Source organism: Colius striatus, chromosome 15, assembly GCF_028858725.1.
Source record: "Colius striatus isolate bColStr4 chromosome 15, bColStr4.1.hap1, whole genome shotgun sequence".
NCBI classification, from domain to species: domain Eukaryota; kingdom Metazoa; phylum Chordata; class Aves; order Coliiformes; family Coliidae; genus Colius; species Colius striatus.
In genome coordinates this window covers 1,064,025-1,080,571 of record NC_084773.1, presented here as the reverse complement: position 1 = coordinate 1,080,571, position 16,547 = coordinate 1,064,025, and the positions used below count along the sequence as shown (strand labels likewise).

The window sequence follows — 16,547 nt, the reverse complement described above, 5'->3', positions numbered from 1 at the left end:
TCCAGAGCCTGGGTTTCTTTCACAGACTGAGCCATAGGGCTAAGACAACCCTAAGTTGCAGGAACAGACATGAAGTTGCTCATTAAGAATAAGCTCTGAGCTGATACTATGCCTCAGAGGAATTAGTCAGACATGAGCAGGAAGATACCATCATAATATCCTTGCCTGTGTTTTAACTGGTTCAATTGCAAACCTGTTAGTACTCACTGTTTTTCAGTAGACTCTTTCAAAGAAGATAAAAAGTTCTGTAAGAATGGTGTTAAGAGCTTTTGTACAGTAGTTGTAATAATATGTTCCAGGGGATATGAACTGGTTGTAAAGGATATAGAAATGGTAGTGGTTTGTTTCCTAGAAAAAAAATCCCACCTTCAGACCTCAGCTATTTCTATTCCAGTTACAGTATATTGGCCATATCTATCCATATGAAATCACAGAATCACAGAATCTTAAGGATTGGAAGGGACCTGGAAAGATCATCCAGGCCAACCCCTCTGCCAGAGCAGCACCACCTAGAGCAGGGCACACAGGAACTCATCCAGCTGGGTTTGGAATGTCTCCAGAGAAGGAGCCTCCACAGCCCATCTGGGCAGCCCCTGCCAGGGCTCCCTCATCTCAACAGGGAACAAATTCTTCCTTGTACTTGTTTGGAACCTCTTCTGTTCCAGTTTATACACATTGCTCCTTGTCCTGTCATTGGCCATCACTGAGAAAAGCCTGCCTTCAGCCTTCTGACAACCACTATTTGTAAACATGAATGAGGTCACTCCTCAGTCTCCCATTCTCCAAGCTGAAGAGCCCCAGCTCCCTCAGCCTTTCATCACAAGGGAGATGCTCCCCTCCATCATCTCTGTGGCCCTGCACTGAACTCTCTCCAGCAGCTCCCTGTCCTTCTGCAACTGAGGGGCCCAGAACTGGACACACTATTCCAGATGTGGTTTCAGAATGGCAGAGTAGAGAGGGAGCAGAGCCTCTCTTGACCTACTGCCCACAGCCCTTCTAATCCACCCCAGGCTGCCATTGGCCTTCTTGGCCACGAGGGCACGTTGCTGGCTCAGGCTCATCCTGCTGCCCACAGCACCCCCAGGTCCCTTTCCTCTACACAACTCTCTAACAGTTCATTCCCCAGCCTGTACTGGTCCATGGGGTTGTTCTTTCCCAGATACAAGACCCTACACTTGCCCTCGTAGAATTTCATTAGATTCCTCTCTGCCCAACTCTCCAGTTGGGTTTATAAGCCCTTTTTAAGAAGCAGCAGTAATGAAAAGCACCATACATGTTTTAAGAAGCATGTTCATGTCTAAAAAAGTGTCTAAGAAATAGGTGAAGTGCAGGGACACTCATCTCATCCAACATATCAAGAAATGACAATTACAAAGCCAAGATAAAGAAATATTTTTTGTTGTCAGATTGGAAATGCCACAACAGTAAATCACTTTTTAAAAAGAGAAAATACTCTTGCAGAAAGGTGTGTTCTTTCCCCAGAGCACAGTGAGATATCGTTGCTCACCCTGCTTCCAGATAGCACTTCAGGCTGAGCTAGAACGTTATCTATCGTGACAGTCAGCCTTTTAAGTGTGTTTGCTGTGAGAGACTTGACAAAGCAATAATCTAACCTGGATGCCTGAAAGTAAACTAGCATTTCTACACTGAAACACCAGGTGAGCCCTGTAGCTCTCTCAAGCCTATACCATAGTCTGGTTTATTCCCATCCTACTACGGCTCTGAAGGTCATTTTTGTGCAAGCTATCCATCAGAAGAAATGACCCTGTAAAATCCAACTGGTTCTGAATCCACATCTTCAATAATGATTCCCATCTTTATCACAGATTTGTAGTGTCTTTTGGAGAAGCAGAGATGATTTATATCTCTGAAGTCCTGCCATACATTCTTCTTTGGTAACTCCTCTGTCCTTTTGCTTGTTGCATCTGATGTTTTTTGTCCCGTAGCTTTATCTCATCAGTTTAGTAAGCTGAAGGTGAGGTGACAAGTTCCATCATCTTATTCCTTCCTTGCACTGCCTCTCACATCTGTTCAAAGCTCTCCTGTCACTGACTTTGACTCACCTTACCATCAGACACGTACATCCTAAATGGCAGAATGTTTCCATACTGCAATGTGCAATCACTTGAACTACAACCACTGGGCCCAGGAAGGCTTTGTCTCTCTCCCATCACCATATCTGTAGTTAATTTTGAGAATGCTTTTATGTTTCCATAATCATTTCATAGAGAAAACAAAAATCAATATGGTATACCATCTATAAATTGCCATATTTTGTCCAGAAATGGAAAAGAATGAATACTCTCATTCATTCAAGATCACAACTTGGACACGGAGAGGTCGACTTCTGTTGTGCATGGACTGTTTCTAACACTGTTTGCTCAGTAGTGGGGGTAAGTAGGTCCTTTAACTTTCTGAAAATGGTCATAATTCTAACCTGTTATTTCAGGTGCTTCATGTTATGTTATTCATATGCTTTTCATGTGAAATTCCTTCCTTTAGTGAGGCACAGCCAGACTGGTTACACACTTTGGAAGCACTAAAGCAAAATAGCAATCCAGAAGAAAGCAGCCAGGAGCATGGGGTTCTTTGTGCTTTGCAGAGAAATAAAACACAGAAAAAGATCCTCTTCCTAAGCACTCTTCTCAGAGCATTTCAGTGCTGAAGTAGCTCTGGAGAGATTGTCACTCCAGCCTATCTCACCTAAGAAGCTGGTGAGTTCAATGTGATGAAACTCTGTCGATAAGAGATGTCAGAAAGGTGTAATTTGTAATCCCTGGCAGGGAGGGGGGCATAGGCAGGAGGAAAGACATACTGTTTGAGTGTGATGGATCTAGTTGCTCACCAGTCCTATGATGATGATATTTGGAACAGCCTGTTTTCTGCAGATAAGACTTATTTTAGATAATTCCCAGGCTTCAAATGCAGCCTAAACAACAAGATTCTTTTTTTTTCTAGTGGATGGTATGGTGCAGGGCATTTGAGAGCTGCTGTTTTCTAACCATGAGAAAAAGGCTTGAAGTGCAGACAGACTTCTCCCTGTGCACATTCAGAGCCCCTGGCAGTTTCTGCTGCTTCCTCATAAGGGAAAATCCAAGGGCAGGGCCCAAGGGGTTGAAGCTAGGCAATGCTATGTAAGTACACCATCTGTGAGAGAACAGCCACTCCTCCACTCACAGGGGAGACTCACAAACAACAGTGCCACGGTACAAAGTAGTTGCAGGTGTAGGTGCAAATTATCAAACCATAATCTCTGATTTTCATTTCCATTCTTCCTTAATCTTTGCAGAAAATTTACTAATGACTCAACTCCTGGGTTTTGTTTTTCCCTTAGATAGAAGTGTGTAACCTGTAGATCAGTCTCTTTTCTTACTGCTACAGGAAGGAAACCCGAGAGGAGGGTCTGGATCCATTGATTTTCCATCAATTTTTTATAAGCATCCTTGGTAGGAAGGCAGCAGAGCCTGACTTAAGCCCAAACTGATTCTAAATGAAAGGAAAACTTCAAATGTTTATGAATAGTTCACATTCTTCCAAATTAATGCTTGCCAATCACCTGAATAATTCAAGACCTGCATCCCTTATCCCCAAGACCTGCATCCCTTATCCTCTCCCTGCCTGACAGGCCAGACACTGCTGAAAATTGATTCCACCTTCCTTAAGGAGCTTCTCTGATTAGAGAAGAGGCCATAGAGCCTTTTTTAACCCCTCAGTTACACCCTTACTGTTGTGGATCCTCTCAAGACCAATTCCCATTCCTTTTTTCCTCTTCAGCTAGAAGCTTGATAGAAGACACATCTTCATTTCTTGAAAAGCTTTGTTCATTTCCTGACAGTGTGTGGAATCACTCATTTCTCTTTTGCACCACAGCAGCACCAGAGCAGCCAACCCCTGGGGTCACACACCTGTATGGTGCTGTGGATGTGCAGCTCAGCACACAGCAGTGGGGCTGCAAATGCTAAGCAAGGACATTTGCCTCTTCCGTCTCTTGAGGTTGTCTGAAGGTAATCCAGCCCTTAAAATCTGGATGGATTAGGAAGTCTTTGCTTGCTATAATTTAGAGGAAATATGAGTACAACTTTCTCATGGAATCATCATAGAATCATTACAGTTGGAAAGATCATTGAGTCCAACCACTCACCTCACTCTGCCACAAGCCCAACACTAAACTAAACCATATCCCTCAGCACCTCAGCTATGCATCTTTTCATTATCTCCAGGGATGGTGACTCCACCACCAACCTGGGCAGCCCCTTCCAATGCTTCATAACCCTCTCAGTGAAAAAGTTCTTCCTAATGTCCCATCTAAACCTCCCCTGGGGCAACTTGAGCTCGTTTCCTCTTGTCCTGTCATTCATTACTGTAGAGAAGTTATTGACCCCCCATCCCCCTACAACTGCCCTTCAGGTAGTTGCAGAGAGGGCTCCTGTCTCCCCTCAGGCTCCTCTTCTCCAGGCTCAACACCCCCATTCCCTCAGCCCCTCCCCAGCCCCTTGTGCTCCAGCCCCTTCCCCAGCTCTGTGCCCGGCTCTGCAGCCCCTCAGTGTCCCTGTGGCAGTGAGTGAGGGGCCCAGCACTGACACAGCCCTGGAGCTGCAGCCCCTCAGTGTCCCTGTGGCAGGGAGTGAGGGGCCCAGCACTGAGCACAGCCCTGGAGCTGCAGCCCCTCAGTGTCCCTGTGGCAGTGAGTGAGGGGCCCAGCACTGACACAGCCCTGGAGCTGCAGCCCCTCAGTGTCCTTGTGGCAGGGAGTGAGGGGCCCAGCACTGACACAGCCCTGGAGCTGCAGCCCCTCAGTGTCCCTGTGGCAGTGAGTGAGGGGCCAGCACTGAGCACAGCCCTGGAGCTGCAGCCCCTCAGTGTCCCTGTGGCAGTGAGTGAGGGGCCCAGCACTGAGCACAGCCCTGGAGCTACAGCCCCTCAGTGTCCCTGTGGCAGGGAGTGAGGGGCTCAGCACTGAGCACAGCCCTGGAGCTGCAGCCCCTCAGTGTCCTTGTGGCAGTGAGTGAGGGGCTCAGCACTGACACAGCCCTGGAGCTGCAGCCCCTCAGTGTCCCTGTGGCAGTGAGTGAGGGGCCAGCACTGAGCACAGCCCTGGAGCTGCAGCCCCTCAGTGTCCCTGTGGCAGTGAGTGAGGGGCCCAGCACTGACACAGCCCTGGAGCTGCAGCCCCTCAGTGTCCCTGTGGCAGGGAGTGAGGGGCTCAGCACTGAGCACAGCCCTGGAGCTGCAGCCCCTCAGTGTCCCTGTGGCAGTGAGTGAGGGGCCCAGCACTGAGCACAGCCCTGGAGCTGCAGCCCCTCAGTGTCCCTGTGGCAGTGAGTGAGGGGCCCAGCACTGACACAGCCCTGGAGCTGCAGCCCCTCAGTGTCCCTGTGGCAGGGAGTGAGGGGCTCAGCACTGAGCACAGCCCTGGAGCTGCAGCCCCTCAGTGTCCCTGTGGCAGTGAGTGAGGGGCTCAGCACTGACACAGCCCTGGAGCTGCAGCCCCTCAGTGTCCCTGTGGCAGTGAGTGAGGGGCCCAGCACTGAGCACAGCCCTGGAGCTGCAGCCCCTCAGTGTCCCTGTGGCAGTGAGTGAGGGGCCCAGCACTGAGCACAGCCCTGGAGCTGCAGCCCCTCAGTGTCCCTGTGGCAGTGAGTGAGGGGCCCAGCACTGACACAGCCCTGGAGCTGCAGCCCCTCAGTGTCCCTGTGGCAGTGAGTGAGGGGCTCAGCACTGAGCACAGCCCTGGAGCTGCAGCCCCTCAGTGTCCCTGTGGCAGGGAGTGAGGGGCTCAGCACTGAGCACAGCCCTGGAGCTGCAGCCCCTCAGTGTCCTTGTGGCAGTGAGTGAGGGGCTCAGCACTGACACAGCCCTGGAGCTGCAGCCCCTCAGTGTCCCTGTGGCAGTGAGTGAGGGGCCCAGCACTGAGCACAGCCCTGGAGCTGCAGCCCCTCAGTGTCCCTGTGGCAGTGAGTGAGGGGCCCAGCACTGAGCACAGCCCTGGAGCTGCAGCCCCTCAGTGTCCCTGTGGCAGTGAGTGAGGGGCCCAGCACTGACACAGCCCTGGAGCTGCAGCCCCTCAGTGTCCTTGTGGCAGTGAGTGAGGGGCCCAGCACTGACACAGCCCTGGAGCTGCAGCCCCTCAGTGTCCTTGTGGCAGTGAGTGAGGGGCCCAGCACTGAGCACAGCCCTGGAGCTGCAGCCCCTCAGTGTCCCTGTGGCAGTGAGTGAGGGGCCCAGCACTGACACAGCCCTGGAGCTGCAGCCCCTCAGTGTCCTTGTGGCAGGGAGTGAGGGGCCCAGCACTGACACAGCCCTGGAGCTGCAGCCCCTCAGTGTCCCTGTGGCAGGGAGTGAGGGGCCCAGCACTGAGCACAGCCCTGGAGCTGCAGCCTCCCCAGCACAGGGGCACAATCACCTGCTTGGCCCTGCTGGTCACACTATTTCTGATACAAACCAGGATGCCCTTGGCCTTTTTAGCAACCTGAGCACACTGCTGGCTCCTGTTCAGCTGCTGTCAATTAACACTCCCAGGTTCTCTTATGTATATGGAGAAAGCATTGCCAGCTGATGCTATTGCCATTAATTTCATCTTTTCCCAAGAGTCAATTTTGATAGGAACTGTTGTAAATCCGAAGTGGAACCATATGAATATATTACATCAAAATATAAGTAGAAACATTAAAAATCCATTTCCAGTTGAAAGACATGAAATGACTTGTTTGCAATTCATTTACCATGTTAATGGATTAGAGATCAGGTTACTAAGAAGAAAAACCCATGTGCAGCTTAGATTCTCCCATATCCCACTAAAACACCTGTATGTTTTCTAGTGCAGCTGCCCCTTAGAAGAAATAATAATCAGTAAGACAGTGCAAAAAGAGTGGTGGTAGATGTCACAATGAGACAGCACGTTGTGGGTATTGAGAAAGGCAAATCCATGACTTGCTTTCAATTTTTTTTAAGAGCTGGTTAGAATACCAATTTCATCCTACTTTCCACTGCATAGCTGCTTTGTATGTCTTGCTCTGTTTACAGCCCTATTTAACTCAGATGCTTTCTGTAATTAACTTCTGTCCTGATCCTTTCCTCAGCCTTCTTAAGAATCATACTTTGGCACTCAATGAAATCTGTCCTACTCAGGAAATAGGTGAAAAGATTTTGTTAGAGGACAGCTTGTATCCAGTGAAAAGCATTCTGTTGCAGCATCTTCCTCAGGTGCTTTAAAAGAGAGCTGCTGAACTCTTTCTTCACAAGCTCTTCCTCAGCTAGTGTGCTGAGGAAGAGAAGGAAAATTACATAAGCTCTCTGATCACACATCAAGCCACCTGCTTTTTGTAAGTAGTTACAAAAACCTAGTAAAAAGATTGCTGTAGTCCTTGAGGCAATGACAGAATAGTCTCTAAATGGAATGTGACTGGAAAGAAATAAAACTAAATGAGAAAAGCATTAGCACCCTTGTTAAGGCATCCCTTGTGCTAATTAGGAGACACTTTGGTCACTCATTCATTAGCCTCTGTTGTGGCATCTTTCTTGTTACTCTGAAAAATAACATCATCAATAGTATTATTTTGGTTGGAAAAGCTCTTTAAGCTCATTGAGTCCACTCCCTCACCCTGCCAAGCCCACCCTAACCCATGGCCCTCAGCACCTCAGCTCCACAGCTTTGGCATCCCTCCAGGGCTGGGGACTCCCCCAACTCCCTGGGCAGCCTGGCACAGGGGCTCACACCCCTCTCAGGGAAACAGTTCTTCCTCATTGCCAGTCTAAACCTCCTCTGCTTAAGGCCACTTTCTCTTGTCCTGCCACTTGTTACATGGGAGCAGAGACCAACCCCTACCTCACTACAACCTCCTGTCAGTCAGCACTGAAGATTGCAGGGGACTTCCATTGCTTCATGCAACAAAACATATGGAATTTTGGCTGTCATAGTCAAGCAGAGAGTAACTTAGGTTGGTACTAAGTCACTTTACATGTTCAGATGGCAAAGAACACTTAATTGCTCCACAGACATTGCACCAGGGGACACATTCATGTCTGGTTTTCAGCATTCCAATTCCCTCTCTGGCTGGAGGGTCCTGCTATTTGGTGTCTCTCTGGCAGACAGAGAAAGGTCACAAACCCATTCTTTTTCTAAAGGTGTCTCCTGAACTCTCAAAAGTAAAACTGTATCTTAAAATTTAAATCCTTAGAGTTTTGGGGCTTTGGGGGTAGTGAGTCAGGGCTTCTTTTGCTTCTGGGCTGTATTATCTCCTTTACAGAAAAATGAAATTTGAATTCTCTGTCTGGAGATCATAATGGAGTCAGTACAACCAAACTGTCATTTACTGTCTTGTGTTTAAGGTTGTTGAATAGTAGGGAAACTAATTCAATAACTACTGATGCCAGAATTAAAAACTAGTGCTCATATTCCTGCCCATGCCAGTAAAATGGAATGGGGGTCTTGTGTGAGTCATATCATTGTGACATTGATCCAAGGAAGACTAAACCTACTGAAGCCATTAGCAATCTCCTCACTGATTTCTATAAAGATAAGCAATGTAATGAAACCCATTTCTACTCTAGCTAGGAGACACTAAACTATGGGGGAAAATAACAGAGCACAGACCAAACTCAGGTGAGTTTTCATAACAGTTTTGTGTAGGGTTCTTCTTTTAAAGCAGGTAGACATTATACAATGAAACATTTCACATGTGCAACTTTACATGTATAGAAACTCCATATATTATACACCCTTCTGGGTGTGTACTGAGTGGCTTATGGCTGTGCAAGGGTCAGATGTTCAAAAGGGATGAAAACACCCAGTTTTGGAAGAGTGTCTCTGAAACAGTTATAAAAACTCTTTGTCTTCTACAAGAACACGTGCATGTGCTTATGATAGCTCAGGAAGGTAGCTGAAGGAAAAGGGAAGTTTCTAAGTGAAGTTAAGTATGTGCACACTTCCACCCCTCAAAATGAATGTAAAAATAGAATGGGGAAGATATTACCTGTAGCAGTTGTTATTATAGTTGTTATAACTTCCCAGGGCTGTCAGGCACCCCAAGCAGATCGCATAGGAGAAAAATATCTGTGTACCAGCATCCACCCACACCTGGAGACAGAAAGAGTTATTAAAATAGAGTGATTTAAAAAGATGAAGAAGGAATCACCTTCATGAATACATTGACTACAAATTTTCAGAGGCAAGTGTACAGGGCAATAGTGTCTGACAAACCTTTTCTAAGTCACAACTTGAAAAGTCATAGAATCACAGAATGGTAGGGGTTGGAAGGGACCTTTAGAGATCATCCAGTCCAATCCACCTGCAGAAGCAGGGTCACCTAGATCAGGTCACACAGGAACATGTCCAGGTGGGTCTTGAAGCCCTCCAAGGAGCCTCCACACCCTCCCTGGGCAGCCTGTGCCAGGGCTCCCTCACTGAAACAGTTTTTTCTTATATTTACATGGAACTTTTTGTGTTCCAGCTTCATCCCATCACCCCTTGTCCTGTTGCTAGATACAATGGAAAAAAGTGCTGCCCCAACCTCCTGACACCCACCAGTGAGATATTTGTAAATATGAATGAGCTCCCCCCTCAGTCTCCTCTTCTCCAGACTAAACAGCCCCAGGTCCCGCAGCTTTTCCTCAGAAGGAAGATGTTCCAGTCCCCTGATCATCTTGGTGTCCCTGCGCTGGCCTCTCTCCAGCAGTTCCCTGTCCCTCTGGAGCTGGGAAGCCCAGAACTGGACACAGGACTCCAGATGAGGCCTCACCAGGGCAGAGTAGAGGGGGAGCAGAACCTCCCTTGACCTGCTGCCCACATTCTTCTTGATGCATCCCAGGCTGCCATTGGCTTCTTGCCCAGGACAGCTCGTTGCTGGCTCATGGTTAGTTTGTTATTAACCAGGACTCCCAGGTCTCTCTCTGCAGAGCTGCTCTCCAGCAGGTCACCCCCAGCCTGTGCTGGTGCAGGGGGTTGTTCCTTCCCAGATGCAGGACTCTGCCCTTGTCGAACCTCAGGAGGTTCCTCTCTGCCCAACTCTCAGCCTGCCCGGATCCTGCTGAATGGCAGCACAGCCTCTGGTGAATCAGCCAGTGCTCCCAGTTTGGTGCCATTAGCTGTTACTTACAATCCCCTTTCATTCCCAGTGGTAAAAACAAGGAGTAACTCAGCTGACCTTTAGAAGTTTAACTTAGTCTGAGACCCAGACTTTCTGGAAAAGAATATCACCCAGTATAAATTCTTTAGTGGTTTTATTAACACTATAACATGTTTGTAATTGCAACCTAAACAGAATCATCTGTATGTATTTCATTCTCACTTATTATTTAAAGATACTCTAAAGAAAAATTATGCCATTTGTAGATAATATATAAATTAAACCAGGCAAGAAGAGACAACCTATCCAGGGAAAGGTTTTTGTTAACAGCACTTAATGGCACCAGGACATAGATGTTCTGGTCACTGTGCAATTGACAAACAAAAGTCCTGCAGAGTTTGGCAAGGAAGTAGATTTTAGCAAGTAAGGAGCTTTATAATGTAATTATGTTAACATTTATATCTTAAAGTTATGCAAATGACATTGTAAACCAAAGTGGGGGAAGGGGGCGCGGAAATATGAACTAACACAGTGAGATTATTCTCCCCAGAGAAATCTCAAAACATTAATATAACATGTGATATTTTTCACTTTTAAAACACTAACAAAACAATTCATTTCATTTGAGTGGAGCCTAGGTGCATTAACACTAGAGGACAACATAGGTCAATATACTCCTTTAACTCCTGATTTTGCCACGAAAGAAACATGAACAATCCACATCTGCACAGCCACACTATTATTTCCAATCCAATAAATTCTGACCCTTGGTTTCCTGGGATAAATGAGCTCTCTAAGGTTTTTTAAAGCAGAGCAACTGAAGTGCTTTTCAGAGAAGTAACAAAATGCTGACTGATAACCAGAGGCAATAGCTGTGCAACCATTAGCTACTGTAGTTTGAGACAGGAAAGAAGTAATGCAGGTAATGATTTCCATACTAATAATAGCAATCAAATATAAACATACCAAGTGGATGTATTTGTTTTACAAGTGATTAAGTGAGACCTTGGTCTCTGAAGTTGTTACGAGTGTTTCTCTTTAGGAATAGCATTAGGATCACATTTGATTTACATCAGTGGCTTAAATGGTTTCATTGCTGTCATCCTGAATAAGATACAGCTGATTACATCGCAAAGTTTCACCACTTGGTAAGGAAAAAACTGGGCAGAGAAAGTCTTTTGATAGACAGCCTCTTTAACAAGATCAGAAGCTCCCAAAAAGCTGAAAGTAGCATAGGTCAACTGAAAATGCACGGTCTTCTTAAGCACAAACAAAAGCCAGGAAACTGGATCAGCCCATGTAGAACATGCTGCTTCCTTCCATTTCAGTTCCTGCACAATGTATTGTTGCAGCACACTGTATAGCAGTTAGATGAGCAGTAGCCTTTCCTGTTGGCATACACCAGAAGTCTGGTTATCCTTTGGACAGCATGTCCTAGTGGAAATGGGGGCAAAGAAGAATAGAGCTGCTGGAGGAGAGGAGCAGAGAGCACATCCCTCTGAAGGTCCTGTGTACTTCATTAGAAAAGCAGAGAAAATTCTGGCCATAAGCCATATCGCTTCCTTCACAGAAAACAAGTCTCCTCTAAAGAATGTGACATCTGGCAGTGCTTCAACACAAAAAGTGGCAAATACATGTGGAGAAGTAAACATTCTGTAAGCTCACAAATGCTGTAAAGGTTGAACCAGAGTGAAGAGCCCTTTGCTTTTGTTGCACTCTATGACACTAATCTAGAACGTACTGCTACGGTTTGATAAGAAAGGAGGAGGTACTTTTATTTACTCAATGGAAGGACAGAAGCAGTGTAGCTCCTTTTGGGATGTACACTCAGAGAACCAGTGATGTTTAATTGGTGATGACTATTAGTTTTTCAATGTCAAGATTCTGAAATGGGAAAAAACATCTGCAATTGATCAAGGAAGGGGCAAATTGGGGAATAAATTTGGGGCAAATTGGGGAATAAATTTAGAAACCACAGGTAGACTTTTGGCAGCTGAAAGAAAACATGAGAGATGGATTAACTGTTGCATTTTGTCACAAGCCCAGAGGTGTCAATGTTTTAAAGCCATGCAATTAATACCATAGGTCAGTTCATATTTGTGCCCCAACAGCTAGAGACCATTTGACATTTAGCATCAGACTGCAGTACTCATTCATGGTTGGACAATTTGTTGAGGTACACAAAGTGTTTATTAGTCTGTCACACCCAGTCTTAGTCATTCATAAACTGTACCTCAGGGGAAGTTGTTCTCATTAAAACTTCTAGTGCAGATGGGCTCTTGTAGAATACCACTCACAAGTGCAGGTGTCATCCATCTGGCTTAGGGCAACAAAAGCATTACTGATTATCTCTGAGAGCCCTGAATTTGCAGTGTCTGGCTTTGACTGGAAGTTGTAACATTTTCCAAGTACATGGAATGAATGTAGCACGATTCTGAAGAACAATGAAATTCTGAAGGATAGAGACAAAGGAGACACTGGCAGTAAGCTGCAATGCAAGGGTTCTGGAGCCAGCAGCTGGTGAAAGGCTGGGACAAAAGGAGCAGGGTTTTTCTGAAATGAGATGGGGCTTGATGTGTTCCTGGCATGAATGAATTCCAGAAGAAGGTCCCATACCAGAGAACATTCTGTTCATGCTTTATAAACTTTGTGTGTTGAAGTCAAGTCAGCAGTATACCTTCATAAATACAGGGACTGAAAATGTTTCATAGCCTTCTATAGCTCCTACCTCAAAAGACAGAGCTAAGCTTTTCTTCTGACTTTTTTAATCTCATACTTAAAATGTTTCCATGCCAAAATCTGATTACAATTAAAACACAAAACCTTTGTTTATTGTACCATAATCTTTTAAAAATCCAAGTGCCAAAACACAGAACCTTTATGGTGATTGTGCTTTCATATTTGCACCCATGTTACAGCATTTTCTAGTCATTCTAGGCCCAGTATTACGTTAGCAACAGCACAGGCAAGCTAGAAGAAGGGAAAGGCCAACTCTGAATCCATCAGCACACCTATTGCCACAACTCCTGTACAGAAACAATGCTTGCTGCCTCCAAGTGGGGCCATTCAGTGAGCCTGTGTGATGAAGCTGTGTTCCCAAAGTAAGAAGGCAAAGTAAACAAGCCTCAGCTCTAAGGCACTGCTTGCTTTCTCAAAGTGGAAACTGAGGCATGACAGCGAGACTGAGAGTCTCTCCACTTCCCATTTTCTGAGCCACAAGCAAAGCAGAGCTGTCTCTGCCTGGAGCTGCACTTGGAGGCTTTCTCACACTTCACAGCTTTCCTGGTTCACACCATTAGCTCACAAGCAGTGGTCTCAGCTGTGGCCTGCTGATGACGAGCTTGTGGTGGTACAAACACAATTCCACAAAACAGAACAAAAAGAACTTTTTCTACTAAAAAGGGAAAGCACTGTTTTGCAAAGTCAAGCTCTCAAAAGCTAGCAACACCCAGATATTAAGTCTGCCTGGGTAACCTTGGTTTGGCCTTCTTGTGTGTAGGTCTAGGACACAATCTTCATTTACATGGCTATTCATCTCTCTGCCCAGGGAGATGAATCGAGCTTGTTGAACAGAGGATCCTGTTGTCTGGAGGATCACTCACTCCTTTTGTTGCTATGATTGTAGCACATGTAATGAATGAAGAAGAACAGAGAAGGAAGAAGGAGGATGTGCTGTAGTGAAGACAACAGAACACTGCTCTAGAGAATTACATTCTTCTCCTGTCTCTGCTGTAAAGTTGCTGTGTGACGTTATGTCCATAAATCTCTTAAAGCAACCCTTCATCAAATGTTCATTAGCTGAGTAGTCCTTATGTAATGGGTGTCTGAACTGCAGCACAAAAACACTGAGCACTCCCTGTTGCAACTAAGGTGAATGAAAGTCGTGTCTGGAATGATTTAAGAAAACCACAAGGTCTGGTCTACCTACTTCAAACTGAAAATCCCCAAAAGACTGACGGCCTCTCACTGGAAAATCACTATATATCTTCACTTAAGTAAGATGAGGTCATGCCATACACTGAAAACAACACATCTGAGGTTTATGAAGCACATAGTGCAGAAATAAGTCACTTTGAAAGGCAGAGCTGTTTTTGTGACAATCAGCCTAAATGATAAGCAGCATATATAGAGGGCAAAGCAATGGCTGAGAAGAATAAAACAAAATACTGCACAGCTGTTCTGAAGTGGGTCTAACTGATGCTGCCCCTGAATAAGGCAGAGGGAAAGTTTGTTACATGTTGACATTATTTCCATCATCATAGAATCACAGAATGATGGGGGCTAGAAGGGACCTTTAGAGATGATCCAGTCCAACCCCCCTGCAGAAGCAGGGTCACCTAGATCAGGTCACACAGGAACGTGTCCAGGTGGGTCTTGAAGAGCTCCAAGGAAGGAGCCTCCACACCCCCTCTGGGCAGCCTGGGCCAGGGCTCCCTCACTGAAACACTGAAATAGCTTTTCCTTAGGTTTAAGTGGTACTTTTTGTGTTCCAGCTTCATCCCTTTGTCCTGTTGCTAGATACTATAGAAAAAAGTGCTGCCCCAACCTCCTGACACCCACCATTTAGATATTTGTAAATATTAATGGGATCTCCCCTCAGTCTTTGCACACCTGAAGGACTAGCATTAGATTCCAGGTTTTTCTCTAACTTTGTACCCCTCCTTTACTTTCTATATCCCTTACTATACACTACTACACACCTATCACGGTATCCTCCTGTGACTGAAGGAAACATCTCCAAGAGTAAACTGTAACTGGCACCTCCACAAGCTTTTAGAGTCATGAGAAATCTCTGAATGTAAGTCTGAAGGTATAAAATTGTTTAATGACTAGGGAACATGGGAAAATTGAGTAGTTGTTTTCAGCCTGATCCACCTAAAAATATGTAGTTTTAAAAAAAAACATGATGTCACCTGAAAACCTTCCTTTTACACCTCAGCTAGGAAGCTATGCATAGAATGTCACTGTTCTGTCTCGTTGTGCACGTCTCTGTGTATTAGCCCACAGGATATATGCATCAAATACACATGGAGAACACTTTGGGCAGAAGTGGGAGGCAAGTGTTGAAATTGTGATGCTTGGAAATGGTGTTTGTGGCAGGTTGTATGTTCAAATCCACAGCCAGGCATCTCCCACCTGTGTGCCTGAGCCCTGAAAGAAGACAGGACCTGGTCACCCTACATTGCTTGTGGGCTGGGTGGAGAAGCTCTTGGGATAGACACCAGTTTGTGCTTTAATTTTTCAATCTGTTGCTCAAAGAATGGTAAAAATGGGAAAAGCAAAAGAGAACAGGATTTTTTAGGAAGGACCCAGTGCAACATTAAATCAGCTCAACCATTTCCTATAGTTGTTTGTTCAAACGTTTGTCTCTATGCCCATCTGTGTGAATACTGGTGGATGATTCACAGATCTACCCTGATTTGAAGGTAGTTTTTTGTGCTCTAAGTTAACAGATGAGAATAACCACTGTGTGGAACACTACTGCTATTGTCACTGTGGCACCAAATAGGAAAGGCCACATATAGGCCTGAAAGATATGATGGGATTTACACCAAGAAAACCCAGAAGAGCTCTGAAGAGACAATAAAGCATATGCCTGGTTACACACAAAGAAAAGTAACAGGAATGAATACAGCTGCTGTAGAGTAAGGCTCCCAGCTTTATATCAACAGGAAAACAGTATTGTCAGTGTCACTGCAACTGGCCCTGACACAAGAGCTGTATCTCACCTGTCACAGAAGTGTCTCATTAATGATTACAAACACATAAAGGATGGGTGTCAGGAGGCTGGAGCCAGGCTGTGCTCAGTGATGGCCAATGGACAAGGGGCAATGGGGACAAGCTGGAACTGAAGAGGTTCCAAAGAAACATAAGGGAAAACTTTCTCCCTGTTGAGGTGAGGGAGCCCTGGCAGGGGCTGCCCAGATGGGCTGTGGAGGCTCCTTCTCTGGAGACATTCCAACCCAGCTGGATGAGTCCCTGTGTGCCCTGCTCTAGGTGGTGCTGCTCTGGCTGGGGGGTTGCATTGGAAGAGCTTTCCAGGTCCCTTCTAACCCTTAATATTCTGTGATTCTGTCAAGATTTCCTCCCAACAGCACTGCTGTCTGAACTCACAGAGCCAGCAAGGACATTGAGCAGTAGCTGTGGGTCCTGAGTACTAGTCTGAGCTTACACGTGTGCTTTTGGGTGCTCACATATTGCAGGTTCAGAGGTCTGTGTGTGTAAACACACACATCATCCATTCTCTTTTTGCAGTGATCTGCATTATATTTCACAGATGATTCTTTGGTTCAGGTGCCAGTTTAAGGTGTTCTCAATGTAATGGCTGACCTAAAAACCCTGCCACATCCATGTTTCCCATACATAACTAGAACAACAAACACCTTGAGGATTCTTCTGTTAAACAAACCCTATATATTGTTTCTCTTTCCCTGACTTTTCCTGTGGCCTACAGTTAACAGACCTGTTAGAAATGATAAACAA

At 45.8% G+C, this 16,547-nt stretch overlaps 1 protein-coding gene across 1 annotated transcript in view; it reads right to left on the bottom strand.

Annotated features, from left to right (window-relative positions):
• The window catches only part of SLC6A11 (solute carrier family 6 member 11), a 121,712-nt gene that overhangs the window by 16,067 nt on the left and 89,098 nt on the right, over positions 1 to 16,547 (bottom strand). Inside the window, exon 7 of the mRNA XM_062008171.1 lies at positions 8,973 to 9,076. Coding sequence (XP_061864155.1) covers positions 8,973 to 9,076 — 104 coding nt within the window. The remainder of the gene's footprint in view (positions 1 to 8,972; positions 9,077 to 16,547) is intronic.